The 24,872-nt window shown below is 37.9% G+C and overlaps 1 protein-coding gene and 1 long non-coding RNA gene across 52 annotated transcripts in view; one reads left to right on the top strand and one right to left on the bottom strand.

Moving 5' to 3' along the window:
- The window catches only part of ADGRL3 (adhesion G protein-coupled receptor L3), a 624,693-nt gene that overhangs the window by 54,511 nt on the left and 545,310 nt on the right, over positions 1–24,872 (bottom strand). For 29 of the 50 annotated variants that reach the window (XM_034411052.3, XM_087888334.1, XM_087888328.1 and 26 more), the window contains 2 exons: positions 23,573–23,669; positions 257–385 (listed from right to left, as the gene is read on the bottom strand). In XM_034411052.3, the coding sequence (XP_034266943.1) occupies positions 257–385; positions 23,573–23,669 (226 nt within the window). Of the gene's footprint in view, positions 1–256; positions 386–11,691; positions 12,966–23,572; positions 23,849–24,872 lie in introns of those variants that run through there. The other 21 variants (XM_087888347.1, XM_087888341.1, XM_087888339.1 and 18 more) reach the window with 4 other exon arrangements.
- The window catches only part of LOC117661860 (uncharacterized), a 66,627-nt gene that overhangs the window by 20,903 nt on the left and 20,852 nt on the right, over positions 1–24,872 (top strand). The window contains exon 1 of one of the 2 annotated variants that reach the window (XR_004590151.3): positions 23,666–23,782. The exons of the other annotated variant lie outside the window; for it this stretch is intronic. This is a non-coding gene — a long non-coding RNA (uncharacterized LOC117661860). Of the gene's footprint in view, positions 1–23,665; positions 23,783–24,872 lie in introns of those variants that run through there. 2 annotated transcript variants of the gene reach the window in all.

Raw genomic sequence — 24,872 nt, 5'->3', positions numbered from 1 at the left:
ATATATATATATATATATATATATATATATATATATATATATAATCTGATTAATAGGATGAAAAAATATTTTCCAAAATTAATTTGGGCATTTTGCCAAAAAGCCTGGAAAAAATGGAAGGAGTTTGTGAAATGCATGGGGAAATATTTGTGCTCAATTAGAAATAAAGAAAAGAAAACAGAAATAAAGAAAAATTGTGTCTATAAAAGCACATCATGGGACTCTCACTAAAAAAATGAGAGAAACTCCACTACACCTGGTGTGTTGTACATGCTGACAGAAGGGTTGTTATAGACGGCCGATTCCCCGAGCAATGTGTTATAAGGGTTGTTAGTGCCATGAGGACGAAGGAGAGCATTGGTTATAAGATGGTTAGCCATGGCTCCTGGAGCAGCCAAGAGAAAGACAAAACAAAACAAAACAAAAAAGCAAAAAAATGTCAATCAGGCAAATTTGAATTAAAAAAAAGAAAAGAAAATATTCAGACTGACAACAATTTAAACAGTCCTGATTAAAAACAGCCAGTTATTTCAAGCGGCAAGCTAAATGCCATCAAAGCAGACACTGCCAACAATGAAGACAGAAATGGATTGCGGTGATGCAAAACCAACTTTTGAGAATGTAAATTGAAGAGTTACTCTGCATGCTTGCCACATTCAACCCTTGTGAGAAACTTGGTAGAAAAAGCCAAACAAATATATGGAAGACAGCCAAAACAAAATAGCACAATTAACACCATCATGTGAGTCACAATTTTTCTTCAGAGTTCTCTAGGTTTTAGGCAAAATTATTAAGGATATTCAATTAATAGCACAAAAAGTAAAAAAAAAAAAGATTGCTTTGAGTAATAATGCTATAAGCTTCATTGTCCTTTTCTAACAGGACCTCCCCTAGGTCAGCTTGTACTTCTGGTGAATATTTTGTGATGATACAGAAGCTTATTATACCACATTCAGATATTATGGTTTCATATTCCATATTTACAGTTCTGTTCTGGGTTTTTTTTTTTTTTTTTTTTACAAAAAACTAACTCTCAAACTTGTTAGTAGCCAACATTGGCAAATTTTCCTGATTGATTGTCTGATTGTGTGCCATCAAATTGTTGTTGACTCTTAACAACCAGAGATATATTTTCTTCATGATGAACTGTCCCTAATCTCGTCTTTGAACTCTTTCAATGGTGCACTCAACAAGGCCCAATTTGTATAAAGACTACTTTACTCTTAATATAAAGTAATCCACCCAGAAATAACACCCAAAAGTTATTTCCCTTCTTTATAATTCAGCGATCACAGATAGGAAAACCCTTATCTAGACAAATTAGATTCCAGACAAGATTGATATGAGCAAAATTAAAAAAAACCAAAAATAATGTTTTTGCCCAGCATGAGAGTAAACAAGCAAGTTCCGAAGTCTGCCTATATAAACAGCCTGATTAAAGATTATTGTCTTGTTGTGAAGCTTTCCTTTATTTTAACTGAGTTGGAATGGGAATTGCCAAACATTTCAAGAATTGCTGTTTTTTTAAAAATGGATCACCTTCTGTCAATGATTGGCACAAGATGAGATTCTGACATAATTCCAGGATGCTGGCCTTGTGCAAGAAATAATTCTGCAGGGCCAAAAACTGATTGATGGTATTTGTTCTGATTGCAGGCTGTCCAGTTGACCATAAAATGCTATAGGAACTATAGGAGAGGAAAGAATGGTGACAATAATGATATAAAAGTATACTGTACAAGGCAAACCTTTGAGGTGGGCTCTGCTATGTCAATGTTAGATACATTATAATAGTACAAAAAAATTAACCTGGAGAAATGCTCAGTATTTTGGCAAACTGAACATGAACCTCTTTTCCTTTGCCAATGACTATGAAAAAAAGTGAAGGCATCCTTGGTGCTCCAATTGGAGGCCAGTGAAAAGGGGCATGTTATGATTAATTTTTGGAAAACTGGATGTCCCTCTACCAAATTAAACCAAGCAAATGGAACTCCAGTATAGAATTTCCTTATTGGAAATATCAGCTGACCATCTATAGTGCCTTCCATTCCTAGTGCCTTCCATTCCCAAATAACTGTAGAATATTAACTTGCATAACAATAGCAACAGCACTTAGAGTTATATGCAGCTTTATAGTGTTTACAGCCCTCTCTAAGTGGTTTGCACTTTGGGTCAGCATATTGCCCCAACAATCTGGGTCCTCATTTTACCAATCTCAGAAGGATGGAAGGCTGAGTCAACCTTCAGCCGGTCAGGATCGAACTCCTGGTAGCCAGCAGTGAGTTAATGCATTTGCCTGTATTCTAACCACTGCACCAACATGGCTCCTCTCCATGCATATCCCTATTAAGTTAATTTGGATTTGAATGATGATGTTGAATTGAATTTGTAGCCCATTGTTCTGATTCATTCAACACTGACTGCATCTTATACCGTAATTAAAAAAATAGAGTACAACAATATTAATGCAATTGAAAATAATACCAACATTAAAATCAATGAGTGATGTGCTTTTATCAACTTTCTAAATCCTGGAAGAAGGGAAGAAGCAAACTGCTTAGTGAGTTCCACAGCCTGGGAGTCAAAAGGAGAAGGTTGTTTCCTACAGACCTGAACATCAAACTTCTGATAATGGGAACATCTTCAGAAACTTCCTGCTGATCAAAATAATCTTTTCCCAAGAACACAGGGGGATGTGCAGAAGGCTCTCTGATGCAATTTTGTATTCATAGCAACAAGCCTGTGAGATAGTGACTATCCTAAACTCACACAATAAGCATCCATGGCCGAGGCTTGAGTTGAACCCGAGTCTCTTTATGCAGTTAATTGCTGTACAACACTAAATGTGGAATGGATGTTTTTTACAACATTGACAAAAGTTGTAGAGTTTTAAAACAACATGTTTTAAAACTACATTTTAAAATAAAAATAATTTGCATTTCAGTGTTTCATTTTGAAATTAATATTCTTATTTTAGCAGTAAAAATTGAGCTTAGTTGCCAAGATTTACCAAATATGCCATTTTCCATGGTCATGCAAATCATATGATTACCAAGTTATAATTTATAAATCTAAACATACTCACTTCCCACCTTTATTTAATTTTTAGGAAACAATGATTTATGGCAGACTCCCCAACCTATTCTCCTTTACAATGAGTTGGATTACAGCTCCCATCATTCTTAGCCAGCATGGCTATTCCAAGTTTAGCAGGTTGGAGAAAGTGATTTACAGTAACAATATGCATAAACTATGACGGAACTGGTTTGGATGAATACTCATTGCACTGAGCATAAAAACTCATTAATGACTTCCAAATGTTCAAACCATTTCTGCTTTAGGATGAAGAAAGAGAGAGTATTAAAAATTATTTCAATACACATTTTGTGCACTAAAACAAGTGTAGCAAATACTAAATAAAAACAACAACATGATATACAGAATACCAGACTTGAAAGGGACCTGGGTGGTCTTCTAGTCCAACCCTCTGCTTAAGCAGGAGACCCTATACCATTTGGGATAAATGGCTGTCTGATCACTCCTTAGAAACCTGCAGTGATGGAGCACCCACAATTCCTGAAGGCAAGCCATCCCACTGATTAATTGTTCTCACTGACAGGAAATTTCGCCTTAAATCTAGATTGGATCTCTCTTTGATAAGCTTCTTGTCCTGCCCTTAGGTGCTTCGGAGTATAGGTCAACCCTCTCTTCTTTGTGACAGCCCCTCAAATATTGGAAGACTGCTATCATGTCAACCCTAGACCTTTTCTTCATTAGATTAGACATACTCAGTTCCCACAATCATTCATCATATGCTTTAATCTCCAGTTCCCTAATAATCTTTGATGCTCTTCACTGCATTCTTTCTAAAGACTCAACATCTTTTTTGCATCATGTGACCAATAGGTCATATTCCAAGGGTGGTTTTACCACAACAATATAAAGCAGTACTAACCCTTCACATGATTTTTATTCTTTCCCTCTGTTGACATAGCCTAAGACTGCATTGACGTTTTTGGCAGTTGCAGCTGATCTGTTTCACTTATTATTGTAAGATATCCTGGCTATGTTTACAGTAATTACCTGAATACATATAACCAAAATGCATGAGGCTTGGATGGAAAGAAGTCTGAGCAATAGGAACAAAAAAACTCAAGCTCTAGTATATTCTCCATATACTCTCCATCTGTGCTATCAACTTTAAATGAACAGAATAATTTGTTCAAGGGATGTTTATGGGCCATTTGTGGTATCACTTGAAACTACCACCAGAAAACAATCATTCATGGCATTCTTTAGCTGCCCAGAGACCTTCCCCAATTTTCTTTTAAAAGAGCTTTCTTCATGCCTATGCCTTCATGGTATTTCTATCATAACTTTTTAGAACCCTATAAACGTTTTGAAACTTAGGGTATGAGATAGTACAACTTATCTTAACTCATCAGGCCAAAGAATTTGAGCTTCTGACCTTATCCCTTATCCTTCAGTAAAAAGTAAAAAGATTATTTATTTAAATTTATTGGCTGTCCAGCACCAATGGATGCCTGCTATATTACATTTGATACATTTAAAAGCCTTTAATACATTTAGCCTGGACTAGTCAGAAACTGTCAGCTGATTTTAAGTTACAAGTAGTCCTCCTTTAGCAACTGCCCTGTACAACAACCTTCACAGTTATGACAGTGATGAAGCCAAGCCAAGCCAAAATAAGATCATAAGCACAATCAAATGTTTACTTAGTGACCATTTCACTTAATGGCTGAGTTGCTGGCCCCAATTATGCTAACTAAACAAGAACTACCTGTAATTGGCAGTATGATTAGTTAGCATGAAAGATTTCCTTCCCGGCTTGGGATGGGGCACAGACAGTTTAGTTCACATTAAATATTTTTTTCTCTGGTGGGACGGGTCTATCAGGGCAACCTGGTCTAGCCAATTATGGGACGGACGGACGGATGGAGCTTTCCGTTTTCGCCTTTCAGCCCCAATCCAGGGGCCTTTACAGGCAGTCGCTTTGAAACATAAATTTAAAAATTAAAATATAAATTTAGTTCACATTATATTAACTAATCTAGTTAAATGATTAAACAATTACATTATTATCCCTCAGTTTCCACATTTTTTTCTCTTCTCAAAACATGATGCAAAAAGAGAGCTGAAGGGGTTACTTAGTTCATCTAGTCCATTCTGCGCTCAGTGTTCCTTTCCTTTGCTTGAGCACATCTTGTGAAGGAAAAATCACCACTATCCTTGATAACTAATTAGGCTACTTTCCTTAATATTAGAAAAAGCACAATCTACCCTTTTGTATTATAAAAGCATTATTTCAGTTCCTGTTTTCTGGAAAGAGTCTTTATCTTTTTATGTGTGACACCAGACCTGAACATTTCTATTGCTTCTCTTCTTGGTCAATTATCCTGAAAAGAAAATATGCCTTGTTCTCTTACTCTTTTTATCTTTATAAGGGCTTGTTTATAATCCCTGATCATCCTCCTCTTTTTTTCTTTGCATCAGTTCCAGCTTTCTTAAAATGTGGTGCTCAAAACTGGAAGCAGTAACTAAGAGGGGCTCTAATCACTTCCAAAGAGAGAGGAAAGAATATTTCCTTTTGATTTGGAAACTCACTGATGCAATCCTGCACCTGTATTTCCCTTTTAGCAGCTATGTCTATGGTATACAAATTCAAAAATAAAAAATAAAATAAAATAAATTTATTAATATCTTTTGATTATTTTCAGATTAAATAAATTTCCAAATATATTTCGCACACAGTTATCAAGTCATCCTTATCCTATATCTGCTTTCCTTTTTAAAGTGAAGACATTTGCTTTTGCCTTTTAAAATAATTCATTCTATTATTTCTAGTCCATTTCTCTAACCTATCAAAATATTTTTTTGTTTCTGTCTCCTTCAGTATTAGCCTTCCTTCAGTATTAGTATTCTACCTAGTTTTGTATTAACATCATTTTTGATAAGGTTTTCCTCCACTTTTTCATTCAAGGTATTAGTAAAACTAAATAGCACCGATGTTAAATTTGAGGAGAAGCTTAGCTTGCCAAGAATATTTGTGTGTGTGTATGGGGGGGAGGATCCTGGAATAATGAGACATAGCTGTAAAAAAGGGAAACACATTTTTAAAACTCTCTCTCTTTCTTGTCCAAATTATTATCACTACAGTCTTGCTGGGCAAACCCCATTTCATTCATTGTTTGTAATCCTGGACACCTTGAAAAGGATTTAAACAGGACTAAGAATAAAGAAAGACAGTGATGATAGTTAGCAGATGCAAGTTGATTCCTTAGCCCTTGGAAAAGATACCTGAGGGAGAAAATGATGACTTTCTTTAAGTGCCTAACAATTTGTTCTCCATTCTCTCAGAGTGCAGGATATGGAATAATGGGATGTGAATAATGCTCCCTTTCCAGAAGAAACGGGTCAGTCATTGTCAGGAATGCTTTATAATGCTACACTGTGCACATAAGCCTTGAGGCATTTATGGGCTTAACATAAAAGGCTAAAAGAAACAGCATATATAACATTAGGAAAGAAATAGAATCACACATCTACTTACTGTCCAAGAGGAATATTTGGGTTAATGCTCTTATTATTTATTTGATTTACATTTCATCCTCAATTCTTTGACCATCTTAAATAATATACTGTACCGCATGTTACATTAAATGTGAAAATGCCAAATAAATGGAGTTTTCTAACTATTAATGGATTTCTAAAATACCTAGGCAACTTTGTATTTTACACTTATGAAGGAGGAGAGCAATTTGATCAATTTTTGTTGGCATGGGAAGGCATTTGAGGACACTTTTAAGATTTAATGTAATGGCCATGCTCTTTCTTATAATCCTTTTGGAATAGTAATGTTATATAACACATTGACAAACAATTGAGAAAACTCGGGTCTTTAAAGACATGTATATTGTACTTAATTACATAGTGGCTACTTAGAATTTAACACATTCAGAACAAAGATTGGTTCTGATAATAGCAAAAAATAAGATGGAGGAATACCACATTTTCAGATATAAAGGATTGTATTTCAGAGCCAAGTGACTTAATTGTAGTCATTTGAAAGAATGATAAATAAATAGTAATGGTGGTGGACTTTATTTAACTTGAGATTTGTTTAAGGCAAAAACTGATCAAATATTATAATTCCAGGAAATCTTGGACCACTCTTGCTGACAAAGAACGACACAAACGATCAGATATCCTTGATCTGATTCAGAGAGAAGACTTAGAGTGGGAAAGGGCATCAGATAATGGCAGAGTGCTTGATTTTATAGGAAATTAAAGCCGAGTTATCAAACACCTACTTTGAATTTTAAGAAAACATTTTAAACAATAAATGTCACCGCAAGTGGCAGTTCCTAGCTAACTAGTTTTAAAAAAAATAGGGAAGGTCAGGCTTGGTTAGTATTTAGCGGAGAACAGCGGAAATCTGAGGGCTGTACTCTGCACAATCAAGGAAGAAACCATATCTATAGAGGATTGTGACTATACTCTTGGCAAGAAAACTACATGGATAGACACTTATAGTAATCATAACATATTGTTTCAAGAAGGGAAAGAAGGAAGTCAGCTGACTAAGTTGAAAAGCTGAAAATCAGCCCAGATCCATATTGGAGATGAAAACAGGAACTTGTGAACTAAGAAGAATGTCTGAAATTAAAGAATTACAGCAATTACAGAGCTTGTATTGGGAAATGAAATGCACAAAATCTGCTAAGGTTACTGAGAGATGCTAACAGCAACAAAAATGGCCAATTTTGACACGTTTCAAATAAAATGTGAAAAGAAACAGTAGCTCAGTAAAGATGTCAAACAGCAAGCAATTAAAAGAAAAGTCAGAACTACTCTACTTCTATTTTCATTGAATCTTATCTGATAAGAGGTTATATTTTCCTTCAAGCAATTGTGAATTGTAGATCGCAGAAGCAGGATTTTACTTTACTTTACTTTTATTTAATTTGTATACCGCCCTTCTCCCGAAGGACTCAGGGCGGTGAACAGCCAACAATAAAATACATACATACAAAATTTAAAAAACAGAACTAAAATCAAATTAAATAATTTGGCCCAGACAGATTAAAACCCCAATCAATTTAAAACAGATTTGAACTTTGAAAATTAAAAGATATTGAAAATATTAAAATTGTTTAAAAATTGTTTAAAAAGAGAAAGTTAGGCCAGGCCTGCCTGGTGAAATAAAAAGGTCTTTAGAGCACGGTGGAAGGTGCACAGATCCGGGATCCTCCGTATCTCCGGGGGGAGCTCGTTGCAGATAGTAGGTGCCCCCACAGAGAAGGCTCTCCCCCTGGGGGCCGCCAGTCGACATTGTTTGGCTGATGGCACCCGGAGGAGCCCCTCTCTATGAGAGCGTACCGGCGGGTGGGAGGCTATTGGTGGTAGTAGGCGGTCCCGCAAGTACCCAGGTCCTGAGCCATGGAGCACTTTAAAGGTGGTAACCAAAACCTTGAAGCGCACCCGGAAGACCACTGGGAGCCAGTGCAGCTCGCGCAGGAGGGGTGTTACATGGGAGCGCCATGTTGCTCCCATTACCACCCGCGCGGCCACACTCTGCGCCAGTTGGAGCCTCCGGATGCGCCTCAAGGGGAGACCCATGTAGAGAGAGTTACAATAGTCCAGAGGGGAGGTGACGAGGGTGTGAGTGACCGTGTGTAAGGAGTCCCAATCCAGAAAGGGACGCAACTGGCGAATCAGGCAAACCTGATGAAAACTCCTCCCGGTCACGGCCGTCAAGTGCTCTTCTAAAGACAGCCGTGAATCCAGGAGGACACCCAAGTTAGGCGCCCTCTCCGTGGGGGCCAATGATTTGCCCCCAATAGTTAGTGATGGCACCAACTACTATATCGGGACGTCGGAAACCACAGCCACTCAGTCTTGGATGGGTTGAGCCTGAGCCTATTCCTTCCCATCCAGATCCGCACGGCCTCCAGGCACCGGGACATTACTTCAAGGGCATCTTTGGGGTGGTCTGGGGTGGAGATGTACAGCTGGGTGTCATCAGCGTACTGGTGGTACTTCACCCCGAAACCACGGATGATCTCACCCAGCGGCTTCACATAAATGTTGAACAGGAGGGGCGAGAGGACCAACCCTTGTGGCACCCCACATATGAGGGGCCTCGGAGTCGACCTCTGCCCCCCTGTCAACACAGACTGCGACCGGTCAGAGAGAAAGAAGGAGAACCACTGCAACACAGTGCCTCCTACCCCTAACTCTTCCAACCGGTGCAGCATGATACCATGGTCGATGGTATCAAAAGCCGCTGAGAGATCTAATAGGACCAGGACAGAGGAGCACCCCCTGTCCCGAGCCCTCCAGAGATCATCTACCAACACGACCAATGCCATTTCCGTGCTGTACCCGGGCCTGAAGCCCGACTGGAACGGATCCAGATACGTCGTTTCATCCAGGTGCTGGGGGAGCTGTTGCGCAACCACACTCTCAACAACCTTCGCCACAAAGCGAAGGTTGGAGACCGGACGATAGTTTACCAACATTGCTGGGTCCCAGGGAAGGCTGTACCCAACAAAGCATTTATAATCCCCTGGAGCCAGCCTCGCATCACCTCCCGGGAAGCCAGCACTAACCAGGAGAGGCACGGGTCCAATAAACAAGTGGTCGTGTTCAGTCTGCCCAGAATCCTGTCCACGTCCTCAGGGGTCACAGGATCAAACTCATCCTAGATAACATTCTCAAGACCTGCCCCAGTCCCTCCCCCTGAGACTACCCAGTCAGAGTCCAGATCGTCCCGAATCTGAGTGATTTTGTCATACAGATACTGACCAAAATCCTCAGCTCTACCCTCCAAGGGGTCCTTCCGCGCTTCCTGGTGGAGCAGGGAGCGGGTCATCCTAAAGAGGGTGGCCAGGCAGTTATCTGATGATGCAATAAGAGCAGCAAAATAACATTTCGCTGCTTTTATCGCCACTAGGTAATTCCTAATATACCGTGCTCTAATATCCCTAATATGGGATCTTACTAGTGTCTGGTCAGATTCAGAAAGACTGGCCCTCCAACTACTCTCTAGCCGTCTTTTCCGGCGCTTCAACTCCCTCAGCTCCTTGGAGAACCAAGGAGCCAATTGAGATCGGCGCTGGGTCAGAGGCTGCAAAGGCACAATCCAATCCAGAGCTCCAGCGGCCGCCCTATCCCAGGTGACCACTAGGTCTCCAGTCGAGGCATGTGCCAGAGCCTCAGGAAATGGCCCAAGCTCCATCTGGAACCTATCAGGTTCCATCAGGAGCCTGGGGCAGAACCATCTTACCGGCTCCGCCTCCCTGCGGCAGGGTGCAGATTTTAGTTGGAGTTTGACAGAAACAGTTCCTAGAAAATGGATGAAGTGCTTAATGCTGCATTTGTCTTCGCTAAATGTTATTTTTAGCCAATTCCTCAAGAATATTTTGAAAGATTGCCTTCCAGATAATCTTAGCTACCCCATCCAGGTTTTTGTTGTTGGCAATTCTGATAAGCAGATCTGTCTGCAAATGTTAGATGAGTAATCTGTAGTTCCCTGGATCTTACTATTCTCTTTTTTTGAAGATGGGAAAGTTTGCCCTCCTCCAGTTATCTGATTCTTCATCCATTTTCCAGGTGTATCATTTTTATCAAGCTCAAGGCTTATCAAGTCCACTGTCAATTATTCCTTTTTTTCTGCCCCATCGGGACAATGATTCTGCAAAGAACAGTTACAAACATATTACTATGATCTTTGAAGATCTGGGAAAGAAGCTCAAGAATCTAGAAGCTCAAGTGGTGGAAACAGGAAACTATTTAGGCCAAATTACCTAATCAGTATTCCAACACACATAGAATTCTGTTTTGGGGTCCACTTTAATGTCTTGCTTTTAGCTTTTTTGCAGTATTTTTTGGCATTGCAAATTTTCCCACATGTTCCTTCAATGTTTTTTCTGTAACAACTTTTTCATTTTAAAGTATTTAATATTTGTATTGTGTGTTTTTAATTTTGGCTGTTCACCGCTCCGAGTCCTTCGGGAAAGGGGGCAGTATAAAAATTTAAAAAATAAAATAAAATAAATAAATAAACAACTTGAACTCTACTTACTAATGAAGTTCCACCTGTTCGAAGGATTATTTTATTTGCATTGTTTGCCATTGCTTTCTGCAGGAAAATAATTGTCTTAATTTTAGGGTGTTATTGTTATATATGCATTTTTATGCTTTTATGCTGTTTATGGTTTTTTTAATCACATGACCACTATAAAGTTATACACAAGAATAAAGGAAAAAGAAGAAGAATGTAGGTGAATAACTGAATATGTACATAGTGTCAGTGGGAGAGATGTGGTTTCTGTGGTCATGGTTTGCGGTACCTGACATGAAATGGGCTGCATCTCACAAGGACTTGTAAAATTATATTTGGCCAAGCTTAGTTAGCAGGACTTACTCAATTGTATACAACTTAGAGATGAAAATCCTACAATAAGCACTTGTGCACTGGAGAAGGAAGAGAGTATGTTGTTATAATGGGTCTTATTAAACATTCAGTGAAAAATCAGAAACAATACTAGCTCATAAAATGCACAGCTTTTGCGATGTTCACAGTAATGTTAAAATTCTTAACATAAGAAGGCATAGATTTAATAGACATAACAGAGACCTGGTAGGATGACTCCCATGATTCAAATATTGCAAGTGAAAAATATTATTTATTCAAAAGGAACATAAACAAAAACAAAAAGGGAATGTACAGGCTGAGTGCAGTCAAAAATATATTTTGGAAAATCTCAAAATGTATTTTAATAAGTCAGAGCAAGATAAATAGGATTACATAGCAGGAGAAGATGAAGGTTTTTTAAAAAAGTATAAAAACAAAATTGCAAGCAATTCCAATTAGGAGAAATAGGAAGGACAGCATAAGAAGTCAATGTGGCTGCACAAAAATTTACTGAAGATCTGAAGATAAAAAAGGATACAGATGGGAGATAGAAAGAAGGATAGATCACCAAGAAAGGATACATATACATAAGCTGCAGAAATGGTATCAGAAAAGCTAAACTTATGTTGAAGTGAAGTTGGTACAGGATGCCAAACAGAACAGAAACTATTTAATTATGTGAATAAAAAAGAAGACAAAATTTTAGTATTCCAGCTGTTTAATGAAGAGGACAAAATGCTAAAATGCAACAGGAAAAAGACAGAGCTACCCAGCTTTTATTTTGGCTCTGTGTTCTCCAAAAAAAGGGCATATATTCCACCAGGCAACTGTGAAGAGGAACATGAAGGGGCAGAAATGAAACCTGAAACTGACAGAAGATTGTCAAGGAATTCTTTGAATGAGGGATAGGTGTATTGCTTTCTAGTGTACAGAAGGACTTTGCTGATGGTCTGGCTGATCCTTAATGTCTGATCTTCGAAAATCCCAGAGATTGGATGAGATGCCAGATGACTGGAGAAGAGCAATTGCAGTCCCTCTCGTCAAAAAGGAGAAAAAGCAGGATCCAGCAGCACAGAGCTACAGTCAATCTGACACTGTAGCTGGGAGAATTTTAGAGAAGACCATAAAGAGACTGATTGAGAATAACACAGTGATTACCAAAGGTCAACATGGATTTGTCAAGAAGAATTCCTTATTTTCTGAATGGAAAATTTCCTTAGTAGATTGTGGGGATTCAGTAGACATTAAATATGTTAATTTCAGGAAATCTGATCAGGAAGCTAGTTAAGTATGGATTGGATAGCATGTCTATTACATGGATCCACAGCTGGCTTGAAAATCATACTCAAATAGTGTTCATCAGTGGTTCCTCATCAAATTGGAGAGAGGTATCAAGTGGGGTGCCACAAGGATCAATCCTGGGTCCTTTACTCGTCAACAGTTTCATTAATGACTTGAATGAAGAGGTGGAGGAATGCTTATCAAATTTGCAGCTGACACAAAACTGGGTGGGATAAATAATACCCTAGAAGACAGAAATAAAATTCAACATTGATAGGTTAGACAATCTAGGTTGAATATCTAGAATGAAATGTAATAGAACATGCAAAGTTCTACTCTTAGAAAAAAGAAATAAAATATATTAGGTATAGGAAAGGGATACTTATACTTATGAAAAAGATTGATGATGTATGTATTTTCCTCCAGCTCAGTTCTATAATTCTGTGAAAGTAGTAATCAAGTAATATTGTATATATTGTATATATATGGCAACTGCACAAAGAACCTGCACACTAATTAATCCAAGAGAATCATATTTTAATAGTTAACAGCTTTAGTTTAGCTTTCAGAATGTGAAATTAGAATCTGTGTTCTTTTAAAGATATCTTTCAACATTTAATTCTGCAAAAGGAGTAACCAAGAATACTAAATACTAAAACTTTAATATATTTTTTCTACATTACTGGAAAGAAGCCATTACTACTTTAAATATGGCCTATTGATAATTTGTACCCAGACATTTGCAATACTGAATCCTATATAGTTTGAAATCCTGTATGCTGTATATTTAATGTTAGAAACTTATTTCAGTCTTGGAAATATCTATTCAACCAGCCTGTAATGCTCATCTGAGGTATGAAATCAGGAGTATGAGGCTGGAAAGTACCATAAAGAAAATTGTACAAATGAAGAGAAGACTGAGGGAGATACAGTAGAAACTCAAATAGGGAAACTTGCAAAGAGGAGAAGGAATGCCCACAGGGAATCACTTCTTCCATTTCTTCCCAAAAATACTAACATTAGTCCATCATGTTGTATTATGTTATGAGGATCAGGACCAAAAGGGACAAGATTTCTGAATTTGTTTATCTGAAATTGGACCAAAAAGGGGCACAGTCTAAAGCATGGAATGAACTGACACCCACTGTCAGAACTAAGAAAAAACAGATAGTAAAGAAGGTAGCAAAAGGAGTTTTGACAATGATGCAATAGAAAGATTTGGAGATAGAAACAGAGATTTCTGAATCCCTGACAAAAGGCATGTGGTGCGCCTCTTTTTATTCTTCTGAGTCAATGGTGGGATTCTACCGGTTCATCCCAATTTGGGTGAACCGGTAGTGATGGTGGCAGGAGGCTCCGCCCACCCACCTGGACGTCATCACAGATGCTCTGCGCAGAAGTGCTGTGCGTGAGCAAAGCAAGCGCAGACGCACACTCACAGTTCCGAACTGGTAGCGAAGGTAAGAGGAACCCACTACTGTTCTGAGTCAATGGAGGACTGCTTCTTTCCATTTTATTTTTATTTCAACAGGATGTGGAATCAGTTAGAAACATTAGTAATTATGCATCTTTCACTCTTATGTCTGAAACTATAGAAGATAGCTAAGGCACGAGAAATAGGTCTGACAGCTATTCCATGGGTGGGAATGGAGATTGGAGACAAGTCCCCAAAGTTTGGATGAGTAGCTAAAAACATCTGAAAGGTGAGATTATAGGCCTTTTTAATTCATTCTGGCAGGATGGGAAACTATCTGCTATCATCTAAGACAAAGCACACAATGACAGTGCCATGGGTGGTAGCTTGTTCTTGTGTTTCTGAGCATTCAAAAGTCAGAGGTATTTTATATATGAAAAGGAAAACAAGCATGAGGAAAATAAATTGGAAAAGTAACTTTTTTCACATTTTTACAAGAGAAAGCCAGAGAAAGAATTGTGGGAAGTGGCTCCAATCAAATTTTTCCTCAGCGACCTAACATTTCTTGTGATGCATCTGGGCAAGACTGTGGTCCATGTGGGTGATGCATAAAGACTAAAAACAAGGATTTAAAAAGCCAACAAAAACTTATTTGTGCATTTGAGCAGAGAGAGTGGTTTTGCTGGGTGAATTATACCATATGCCACTTACAGAAACTTTGGCTACAGTAACAGAAAATGTGATATGTGCTTCTGAAAATATTTAAGTTTCATGAGATACAAATCAGATTACAAAAGTTTTACTTTAAGTGCTTTTCAGAAGCAAGGTCTCCCTGCTTGGATATGGGTTTAATTTACTGAATTCATTAAAATATATATACAGCAGTTATTTTCTCTTGCTATTGTTGCCAATATTGTTTTGTCATTTACATTTTACAAATATTTTTCACTTCACATAGAATAAAGTCATCAGATAGTCAGAGATGGATAAAGATACTCATATATGTTATATTCACAATTACAAGAGCCTACACGTCTTAGAATATTTAGAATCTCTTAGAATAGTGAACAGGAATTTTACCCAATCTTGACATTTCTGTGCACCACAAAAAGTAGAAGGCGGAATGCCAAACTACTATTGTGTTTTTAGTTTGACATAATAGCCAAAAGTAAAGGAATGTTAAGTTTGCATTTATAGTCAGAGATAGGGTAGGTGCAGTTGTGGCTGGTGCTCAGTTGGGCTAGTAGGGCAGGGTGGCAGAAAGAGCCAGGGAATTCACAAGCAAAGCCAAATGCTTTGGTTGACTGCCATCCTTCTGCCTTGCAAAACCCACGGAGAAAGGTATTTTCAGAAATTCCCTACTGTGTTTATTGTGTGTGGTTTGAACAACATGAAAGGGTTATTCTTCTACTCCCAGGCTCACTGCTGTAGTCCCAGCAGCTGTCATTCCACACTCTTGGTCCCTCCTTTCCACCCGAGCAGCTATCATTTCATTCCTCTCCATTGCAGGAAGCTTCTATGTTACCTTGTTGGCAGCGTTCCTTTTCTTAATGTAGTCAGTTTTTGTGATCTGCCCCTTTTACCCAGGCTGGCCCACAAGAAAAAATATCTATGTGGTCTTGCTCCTCTTCTCAGCAACCATCAAGGAAAGATCCAACAGGGTTTCTGTAGCACTTCTCATTCCCTACCTGGAAACAGCTGCCACTACTTCATTTCTAATACATGCAGTATTTATTTGGATAGCCTCAGCCGTGTGAACTGATATGGTACTCAACTCCTCCCACTGTTTCCAACAGGCCAGCCAGTGCTGTGGCTCCAAAACTCTGTAAGAATCTTGCCTGCATTCCTGTTCGCACATATTTTAATGTTATAAGAAACCCAGAGTTGCCTTCTAGCAAGATGGGCAGCAAACAAATTTAACAAACAAATGAACAAACTGCCTCTAGTCTGGAGTTTATGCTTCTTCCCATTGGGCTGGAATAAATAACTTGTTGAGATCATCCTTGCCCATAAGTCATGCCAAAAGAAATTCCAGAAGAATATATCAAAGCGGGAGTAAATGAGCCACCCAGTGACTCAAGCACATCTACCTATTCAATAAATCTCCCATCTTTTCACTTCCCTCAGTCTCAGCCTTCTTCCCCACTGCTGCCAAAATCCTTCTGGCAGAAGATCTAAATCTCTCTCACCCTGATTGGAGGTGGCAACTGCTCTTTGTACATTTTTTTAAGGATTGTCTATTGGCAAGGGAGGGTTTGCCCTTCTGGGCTATTTTTCCTGTCCTGAGCCACTTGTTGTCTTTATCTAGTGCAGGGAGACAAAAATAAAATTCTGGCTGCTTGACCCTGCTTTGCAATAGAACTTGAAAGAGGATAGGCAAAGCTAGGGTATGGCCTAAGCAAGGCCCAGCTTCCCTTTCACAAGTAGAGAAAATAAAACTTTTGGGAAATAAACAGTAGGTACATTGTGTTCAACACTAGTTTCTGCCTGAAGGGAGCAAGTATGGTGGTGCCTTCCTTTCCCTTCCCTTAGTTAGCAGCCTCTTTTGGAGAGACATTTCGGTTTCAAGGAAATTCCCCCTGGGCCAAAGCAGAGTCGGAGGTTATCCAGCAGCTGTTTTCTTTCTATTTATTGGTCTGGAGGAATTGGGGAAAGGAGCTTTATCTCGCTGCGTTCCTAATCACTAGGATCATGCAAAGCTTTGTCACTTGCTTGATGCTTTAAACAAGCCCCTCCTTTGAAAGCACTTGACCAAATAGCATGGTAGCAATATACAGTCACTGCATTGATTTCCTTGTCCTTCCTGTTCTGTGTTGTTCAGCAATTCCCATTCCTGCAAGAGCTCTCTGCTCATGACTGTTGAGGCTTTGTGTCACATGAAGTACCCCCTTGAAACAGATTGTGTTGCCATGACAAGGAGAATCACAGAGCCTTGTTCAGGCAAGCCCAAGCCACTTCTCATGAGTTTACAAATTACCCTCCTGGTAATTGTTCTGAAGTTTTAAAAGGAATCATGCAGACTGTAATATAATTGTCCCCGTGAGAGCTAAATTGTTGAAACATCAAACCACTGATACCTTATTATCCAAATGATTTCGATTCAAGCCACATAGCATAGGATAGTTTTGTGTGTGTGTGTGTGTAGCATTTATGTTATATAAAAGCAATATATGATGGAAAATAATATTTCAAACCAAACAAAAAAAGCTGATGTTACTCAATGCAAAGGAAAGCAGAGCTGATACAATGTAGTACCCAAGTTAGGAAATTATAGGCTCAGCTCTTATCTCTGCAAAGTCACTGGGACATTTCTTCTATCTACCCCCCACCCCCAATACCCCAAGTGTAATGCAAGGAAGATGCAGACTTATTTTGTGGGTTCTTTGAGGGGACTCAATCAATGGAAAATTTGGATTACACAAACAAAGCCCCATATACAGTACATTTAACTGGGTGGTGTGTAAGTTTGAATAATTCATTTAACTTCCTCATGAAGCAGCTGTATCTCAATAGATTACAATAATTTTAGAATAAGAAGCAAAGGGTAGGCTATTTGGATCAAAAACTAAACCCAACTCTTAAAAGATAGCCATGTTAGTCCTCTAGGGCAGGGAAATTTCTACACTTCAGAAAGACTTTTCTTATGGCCAAATCAAATGCTACAACTGTAGGCAAGCTAAAATAGTTAATTTATTTTTTTAGTTCTGAAGCAAAAGAACCAGAATTCACTTTATTCTTCCCTCTATTACCATAGCAACCTTCCATCCTTTTTGTTGTAATTCCACGCCAATACACTTTCTATTTTCCCCCTTATTCACACATAACTTTCATTCATCCATCTGTACTCTTTCTCTACCACTCACATTCCTATACAACTGTCTGTGCATTTTATATAACCATAAACCGACACATATAATGATTTATGCATATTGTATGCACAAATCAAATAAGAATTTTCATTTTACAATAAAGATAGAATATAAAATCAGATTGTCAGATGGATTGTCAGCAGCTGGCTAGATGATAAGGAGGGGAGCAGCAAATGAAAAACTCACTGAAATAAGTGATCAGACAGAATTCAGGGTATTTAAGGGGTGGGGTATCTTTGGGTAAGGAAAAGGAGACAACATTGGTGAAGAAAAATGGGTAAGGAAGGAAATAGAGAAGATGATTATACATTGCACACAATTTTCCATGCCACGGGCTTGGCAGAGACTAGAAAAACAAGAGGTTTTCGGGTGAATGTGCCTGAAATTTGCTGTCTGCTCCCTACCAGTAGGATTGCATTTTGGAAGAATTCCCCTCTTTGCCATAAATGAGGGTGAACAGGTACCCAAATAATCAGAATGATTAACTTGCCTGGTTTTAGGCTTTCTTTGGGGCAATGAGGTTTCTAAAAGCCACTTAAAAACCCAAGCAGAAAGCCAAGACTGTGACTGCTCCTGACCGAATTCCACCCCACACCCTGCCATTCCTGCTCTTTGTTTCTTCTGCATATTACCAACTACTATCACCTATGGGTGTGCAACAGAACTACAGGATATTGTATAGGCTTTACCAATATAAATTTATGTCTACTACATGGAGGTTTGGGCCATAGAAAAATAACTGATCTTGGAAATAGATAAAATCACATAGCCTTGCAGCTCTTTTAAACTACAATCTCTACAATTTGTTCTGAGAATTTTAATCTTTGTGGTCTCTTTATGCATGTTTTAACTGTTTTAATTGTCTACGGGATTTTGTAAGTCACCTAATATCTAATGACTGGGTGGCCCTAACAAATTTAATAAATTGAAAGATTTTGAAATAACTTAAGAAGGAAGGCAATAATTGAAACATGTTGAAAAATGGTAGTTTAAAGGTGAAAAAACCACAACTGGATTAGAAATCCATAAACCCCTGCATTTTATTTGTTTTTAAAGAGGACAACTAGATAGTTATGGGCATGTCATAGAATTTACAATATTTAAGCCTAAAAATATTTATGTCTTTCTTGCTCCATATGCTCAGGATCAGAAGCTGCTGCTTCAGGTTCTCTTCTGCTATTTATCTGCTTCCTAAATGTAGCATCTTTTCCTCATACATGCTGCCAAATAATTTACTTAAAACGGTAAGCTGGGAGAAAGGCAACTAGGGCCCCCAGCGAGACAAGTCAAGATGCGAGTGTTGATGATCCATGGCTTACAAATGCTTGGTCTGCATCCAGTTGGGGAGATTAAAAGGCAGTAATTAATATTGCCATCAATATTTACACTTTACATAAAATAAATTTACTCTTTGAATTTACTTCTGTTATATTTGGAAACATAAATTATCTAAAGGAATCTTTGCACTTTAACATGAAAATTTAGTACAGTATCTTCTTTTTAGCAGAAGTGTTAAGAAAGGCTTCCTGGCTGATAAGATTTTTTTTTCTCTTAGCACGGCTATACGAATACTTACTTCAAATTTTATTTCTCACCTGAGGGGAGCAGATTACATTTTAAGTGAGATTGACAGAGGCTAATGGGGAAGCAGATATGGTTTTGATGTCATAGCTGTGTCTAGCAAGAGGAGTGGAAGAAAATTGAAACCACAATCTTGTGGCCATAGCTGCAACTAATTAGTAAGATGCTTGCCCTCCCCAAAAAAGAGGGGGAGAGAGTTTGTAATATTTTAAAGTGAGACATGTCTTTTAAACAGTAATGCTTCTTCTGAGTTCCTCAATAGTTAATTTTTTTCCAAAATTACCCTGAAAGTTCAAATAGATAATAGGTACTGTCTTATGGGAACAGACATATTGCAAAAGGTCAAATGGTGATTGAATGTTAGTCACATTCCTGATAGATAGATAAATAGATAGGTAGATAATAGATAGATAGATAGATAGATAGATAGATAGATAGATAGATAGATAGATAGATAAGATAGATAGATATAGACGGGGGGGGAATCATTAGATTGGCCATTGTTGAGAATTCTGGGGAATAAAACTTTAGATACGTGGAGGATACTGAGGCTTGGGAAGACTGTCACAGAAAGAAAATATTAATTTCAATTAATGAATTTACAGAAAAAAGATTCTCACTTAGGTCTCTCTATGTTGGGAGACCAGCTAGATTAGTTACTGTAGACGATCAGAAATGGATTTCAGAAACAAAGATAAATGTCACAAGAGCATGTACTGTATGTGGCTCAGAATTTAAGCAATAGAAAAAAAAATATTTGGTTAGCTAATGAAAAGGTGGCAGGACAGAGATGGTGAATAAAAGTAATTCTAAACACAGACAGCTTCCTAATTCACATGAGGTTAATACTACTTTTATCAAGTGGCTACATGCAGTTGAGTCCTGGTCTGTTCTGTGTGGTCGTGCTGAGAACAATCTTTCAAATCTCATTGTCCTATATCTCATTTGCTTTTTATGCTCATTTAAATTAGAGAGGTGTCCGGGGTGGATTTGTTTCAAATCAAATTTATTTAAATCATGATTTAAATCACTAGTAAAAAGGCTTGATATAAATCAACTTGATTTAAATCATAATTTTTAAAGAGCAACTGTCATCTCTGTCCCGCAGCGGCTCCTCCTCTGACCCGCTGTTGACTCACTGCCAGTCCCATTCACTTTAAAGGGATGGCTAGTGATGCGGCAGTGACACAACAAGGTGAGGGACGTGGCAGGCAGCAGGTGAGTGGATGCCCGCTAACAGGCGCTGCCATGATGGATCTGAAATGACAGGTGGTCTTTAATATTATATTTATAAGCTGCTTAGAAGATTTCACTTTCATTTTTACTGCTTGCCCTTCATCCTCCCATTTAGAGCCTTGTGGTACAGATGCATTTCTCTTCAAACTATCATACAGTTTGTAGCGTACATAGATTTGTCTACCCTGAAGATGACATTTTATTTAATGGAACGTGTTACTTGGAAGCTTGACAGATTTGCAAAACAATGGGATAAAGGAATATTCCTGAACTTTGTTTTATGATTTATCTCATGGTTACTGTGAAATTGTGTGAATGCATCAATGCAGTGCATGTTGTCTCAGCTTGCAGAGCTTGGATTCATTGAATGAGTTTACCAAAAATGTAAATATTGCAGAATATACAGCCTCATGCTACATAACTAAGCTCCATTTCATGCTGAATAAACTAAATTATTAATGTATCTTAAACAGAAATCTATCTTTAGATAGATTTTTACTCCAAAAGCATTTTATTAAAATAAATTTGATAAAAATAAAAAAAAATCCAGTTTTCTGATTTTTTTTAAAAAAAATCATCAATTTTTATCCAGCCTGGAGGTGTCTCTATTAGCATCTTCTGCAAATTTTTGCTAGTTTTTTTTCCTTCTGGTTTTCGAAAGATTTCATTCATCTCCATCAAACTCTTATTTCTTACTATTGCAATATCTTGAACTTGAAGAACAATTTTTAATAAATTTACAACAATGATGATTAGAAGTTCATAGCAGAGTAATTTAACAAAGGAAGTTAGTTCCAATTTGGTCTCAATAAGGTCCACTATAAGTCTTTTCCAATAAGGTAGTCTTTTCCAATAAGGTAGCTTATAGTCCACTAGGTGATTATAAAGAGACAATGAAGGGCTGTAGTTTGAGGCTAATACACATCTAACAAGGAACACTTGCTAAGTTTGAATGAGTTTGAGTCCAGAGGATGAATTATATCCTAACATATAGAAGACACTGACTGACAGTGTTGTCCATTATCTTTCAAAAACCCTGGACAACAGGTGAAGAACCAAATGACTGAAAGAGGGCAAGCATTGTTTGTTCTCCAAGGAGAATATGGGAAATTACAGATAAGAGTATGGCATCTACATGGGAAAATTATAGAGCAGAATATCATGCAGTGATATAAACCCTTTGGAAACAATGCAGTGATTATCAGAAGTCAACATGGAATGGGAATCACTGGCTTTGTGAAAAAGATGATGAAATTTTAGTTATAATTATAGTATAACATTGGCGTATAAAAGGCAAACATGGGTTGTATCAATCAGGTTTCTGAATCACAGGACTATTATTTCCTGTATTCTACTAAGCTCTTCTTAAGATTTTAATAGTGTTCTGGGAACCATGCTTAAGAAAAGTTGAGAAAAAACAGAACAATGTCACCAAAGGACAGTCAGAAAAGTCATTGGAATAAATGAAAAATACTTGGAAGAACTGTATAAATTCAGCCTTGAAGAGGCAAGAACAAGGAAAGATATGGTAGTATCTCAAACATGAAATATAATTATGGTAATCTCAGGGTTTTTTTTTTTTTTCTGGCTGTAGTTTTAAGTTAGAGACCCATCTGTTCTCCGTTACAGCTATTGAAGCTAGTGTAGCATGAGTAAAAATGCCATTATTTTCATGGCTCTAGTTCTCATGCCTCCAGAAAGGTAACCATTCAGAAAACTGCCATTACTTACATTTCCCCCCAGAAGACTTAACACCCATCATCTTGTATCATTCTTGGGATTTTCAGAGGGGAAAAAAAAGGCAATGTGAAGTGACACTGAAAGACTCTAGCTTTGCCTTTCAGTTTTCAATGGCTGTTTCTCTGGAGCCAAAATCTGATCGGAGATTTCAGATCTCTTTTTCAGCACTACTTTTACCCTCGTTCTCCCACACAAACATACACTTACCCTCATTGCTGCTCCAATTAACCTTCCCAGAATCTTTGAGAAAGTTGTTTTCTAGAGCTAGTGATCACTGATGGTGGTGGTGGCAGAGAAAAAGACATAATGTGTGTGTGTGTGTGTGTGTGTGTGTGTGTGTGTGTGTGTGTGTGGTGGGGAGAACATTCCCTGAGAGGAATGTTTTTCCTATGCTCAGAATTCTGGCACATCTTTTAATGGAGTTCGGAACATTGGTTTTTTGATTTTGGAAAACTTTAATTTTAGATCCAATGTTGAGGCTGGCTGAAAACATCTTCATTACATTACTACATGTAGATGATATTAACATGGATTTTCCCCCTGACTTCTGAAGACCCCAGGAAGGCTATGCTGGGAAAATGGCATAACTCCACATTATGCAGCAAGTTTTCCCATTATGAAACCTTCTCTTGCACTTCCGTGTTTAGCAGGATGCACCAATACCTTTCATGGATGGCAGTTAAGCTCAACAATATTTGTCTTGGCAATAGCAGTAACATTAAGAAGACAGATACTTTTATCTGTCTGACCTCAAAACTATTCTGCCTCACTGCCGCTACTCCTTCTGCAACTGACTGTCAACAACATTTAATATCCATGTTAAAGAACTGAGAGAAAGTTAAAAGAAGTATTTTCTATTAATGAAATACAGTGCACAATGGATCTTTTATTCTGTGGTAACATTTTAATTCAAGGGAACAAGATGCTACATGTTGCAAGGTTAACAAAGCATTGCTGTTTAGATTCTTCATAATTACAAAGGTCATATGTATTTGAAAAGTCCATAATTACCTCTGTTAAGTGATGCTGAACTGTTTATATCACCAGTGATGAAGGAGGATTCTGATTGCTTTCGAACAGTGTCATTCCACATCCTGCGAATTCGGCTCTGCAGAAGCACAAGAAGAAGGGGCAGAAGATGAACATCAAGCAGAGGATCCATAGGAAACAATGACCTGCTTCTTTCTGTTTCTGTGGAGATGGCTTCTGGCAGTGCAGGAAGTAAGCAAGGTGTTTTGATTTTCTCTCTGAAATGGTTCTCTCTGGGCAAAGAGCTCCCTGCATTTCCTAGAACAAGGGTGGACAATATGCAGCTTATATGTATGCCCTCCAGAGACACCCAGAGTGGGTCAAGTTGAAAGTCTTGGACTTTTTTTCTGACTTAGGGAAACCAAGTGCACCAAACCTTTCAGAAGCTCATGCACTTTTAAGACCACCTAACACCTTCTACCCTGGAACAAGGGGGTCACTTGTTCCTATTCAAGAGTGTTATGGGGTAAAACATGTATGTTAAAGTTCAAGACAATTTCCACTTAGAATTCACCAAAAATGCAAAAGAAGTTTATTGTTTCAGCCCCCTCACTCTAATAACAACACAATATCATGAACCCTTCTTTTTTGTCCCTTAAACAAGGTAAAAAGTAATAAAGTGGACTTCAAGTCAGAAAGTTGCCCAAAAGTATGCTAAAATGTGAATAAATCCAACTAACCCAGTATTTTTTTTCCACATTGGAAACTTTCAAGCAGTACAAGTGCCAGTACAGTAAACTAGTTAAAATGTTGCCTTTAGTTTACCCTTAGCCACAGAGAATTCCTGGCTGAGTTAATGTTGGCCTTTCTCTCTTAGTCCAACCACACAAGTCATTGTTGTGGGGAAAGATAAGAGGAGGAGATATACTATTTATGGTGTCTTGAGCTCCTGAATAAAAATCAGTAAGTAAATAAAAACAAAAGAGTTTCCCACTGTTAATGTAATGAAAACGTAATACTCATTCTACCTCTCCAGTGTTCAGACTGTCACTAGGGAAGTGATATTGTTGAATGCAAGTATTTGAGAGAACTGCTTATGAATGTAGGATAATTGTTTCATAAATTGATATATAAATTGAAATGTACGTTCTATTCCCAAGTCTAGAAATGTAACGAATAGAAGAAATACAACATGTCTGATGCTTTATGTCTAAAATATTCTGAGACAAATGCAGTAATTTGGATTATATTTTTCACTAGTTACATTTCATTTGCAATGAGTCTCAGCATTTTCCATATACCTTTTTTGGCACTAAATTCTGTTAATGAAACACAATGCATA

This window comes from Pantherophis guttatus, chromosome 2 (assembly GCF_059756535.1).
Source record: "Pantherophis guttatus breed Tessera chromosome 2, ASM5975653v1, whole genome shotgun sequence".
Classification (NCBI taxonomy): domain Eukaryota; kingdom Metazoa; phylum Chordata; class Lepidosauria; order Squamata; family Colubridae; genus Pantherophis; species Pantherophis guttatus.
This window is presented reverse-complemented; position numbering and strand designations above follow the sequence as displayed.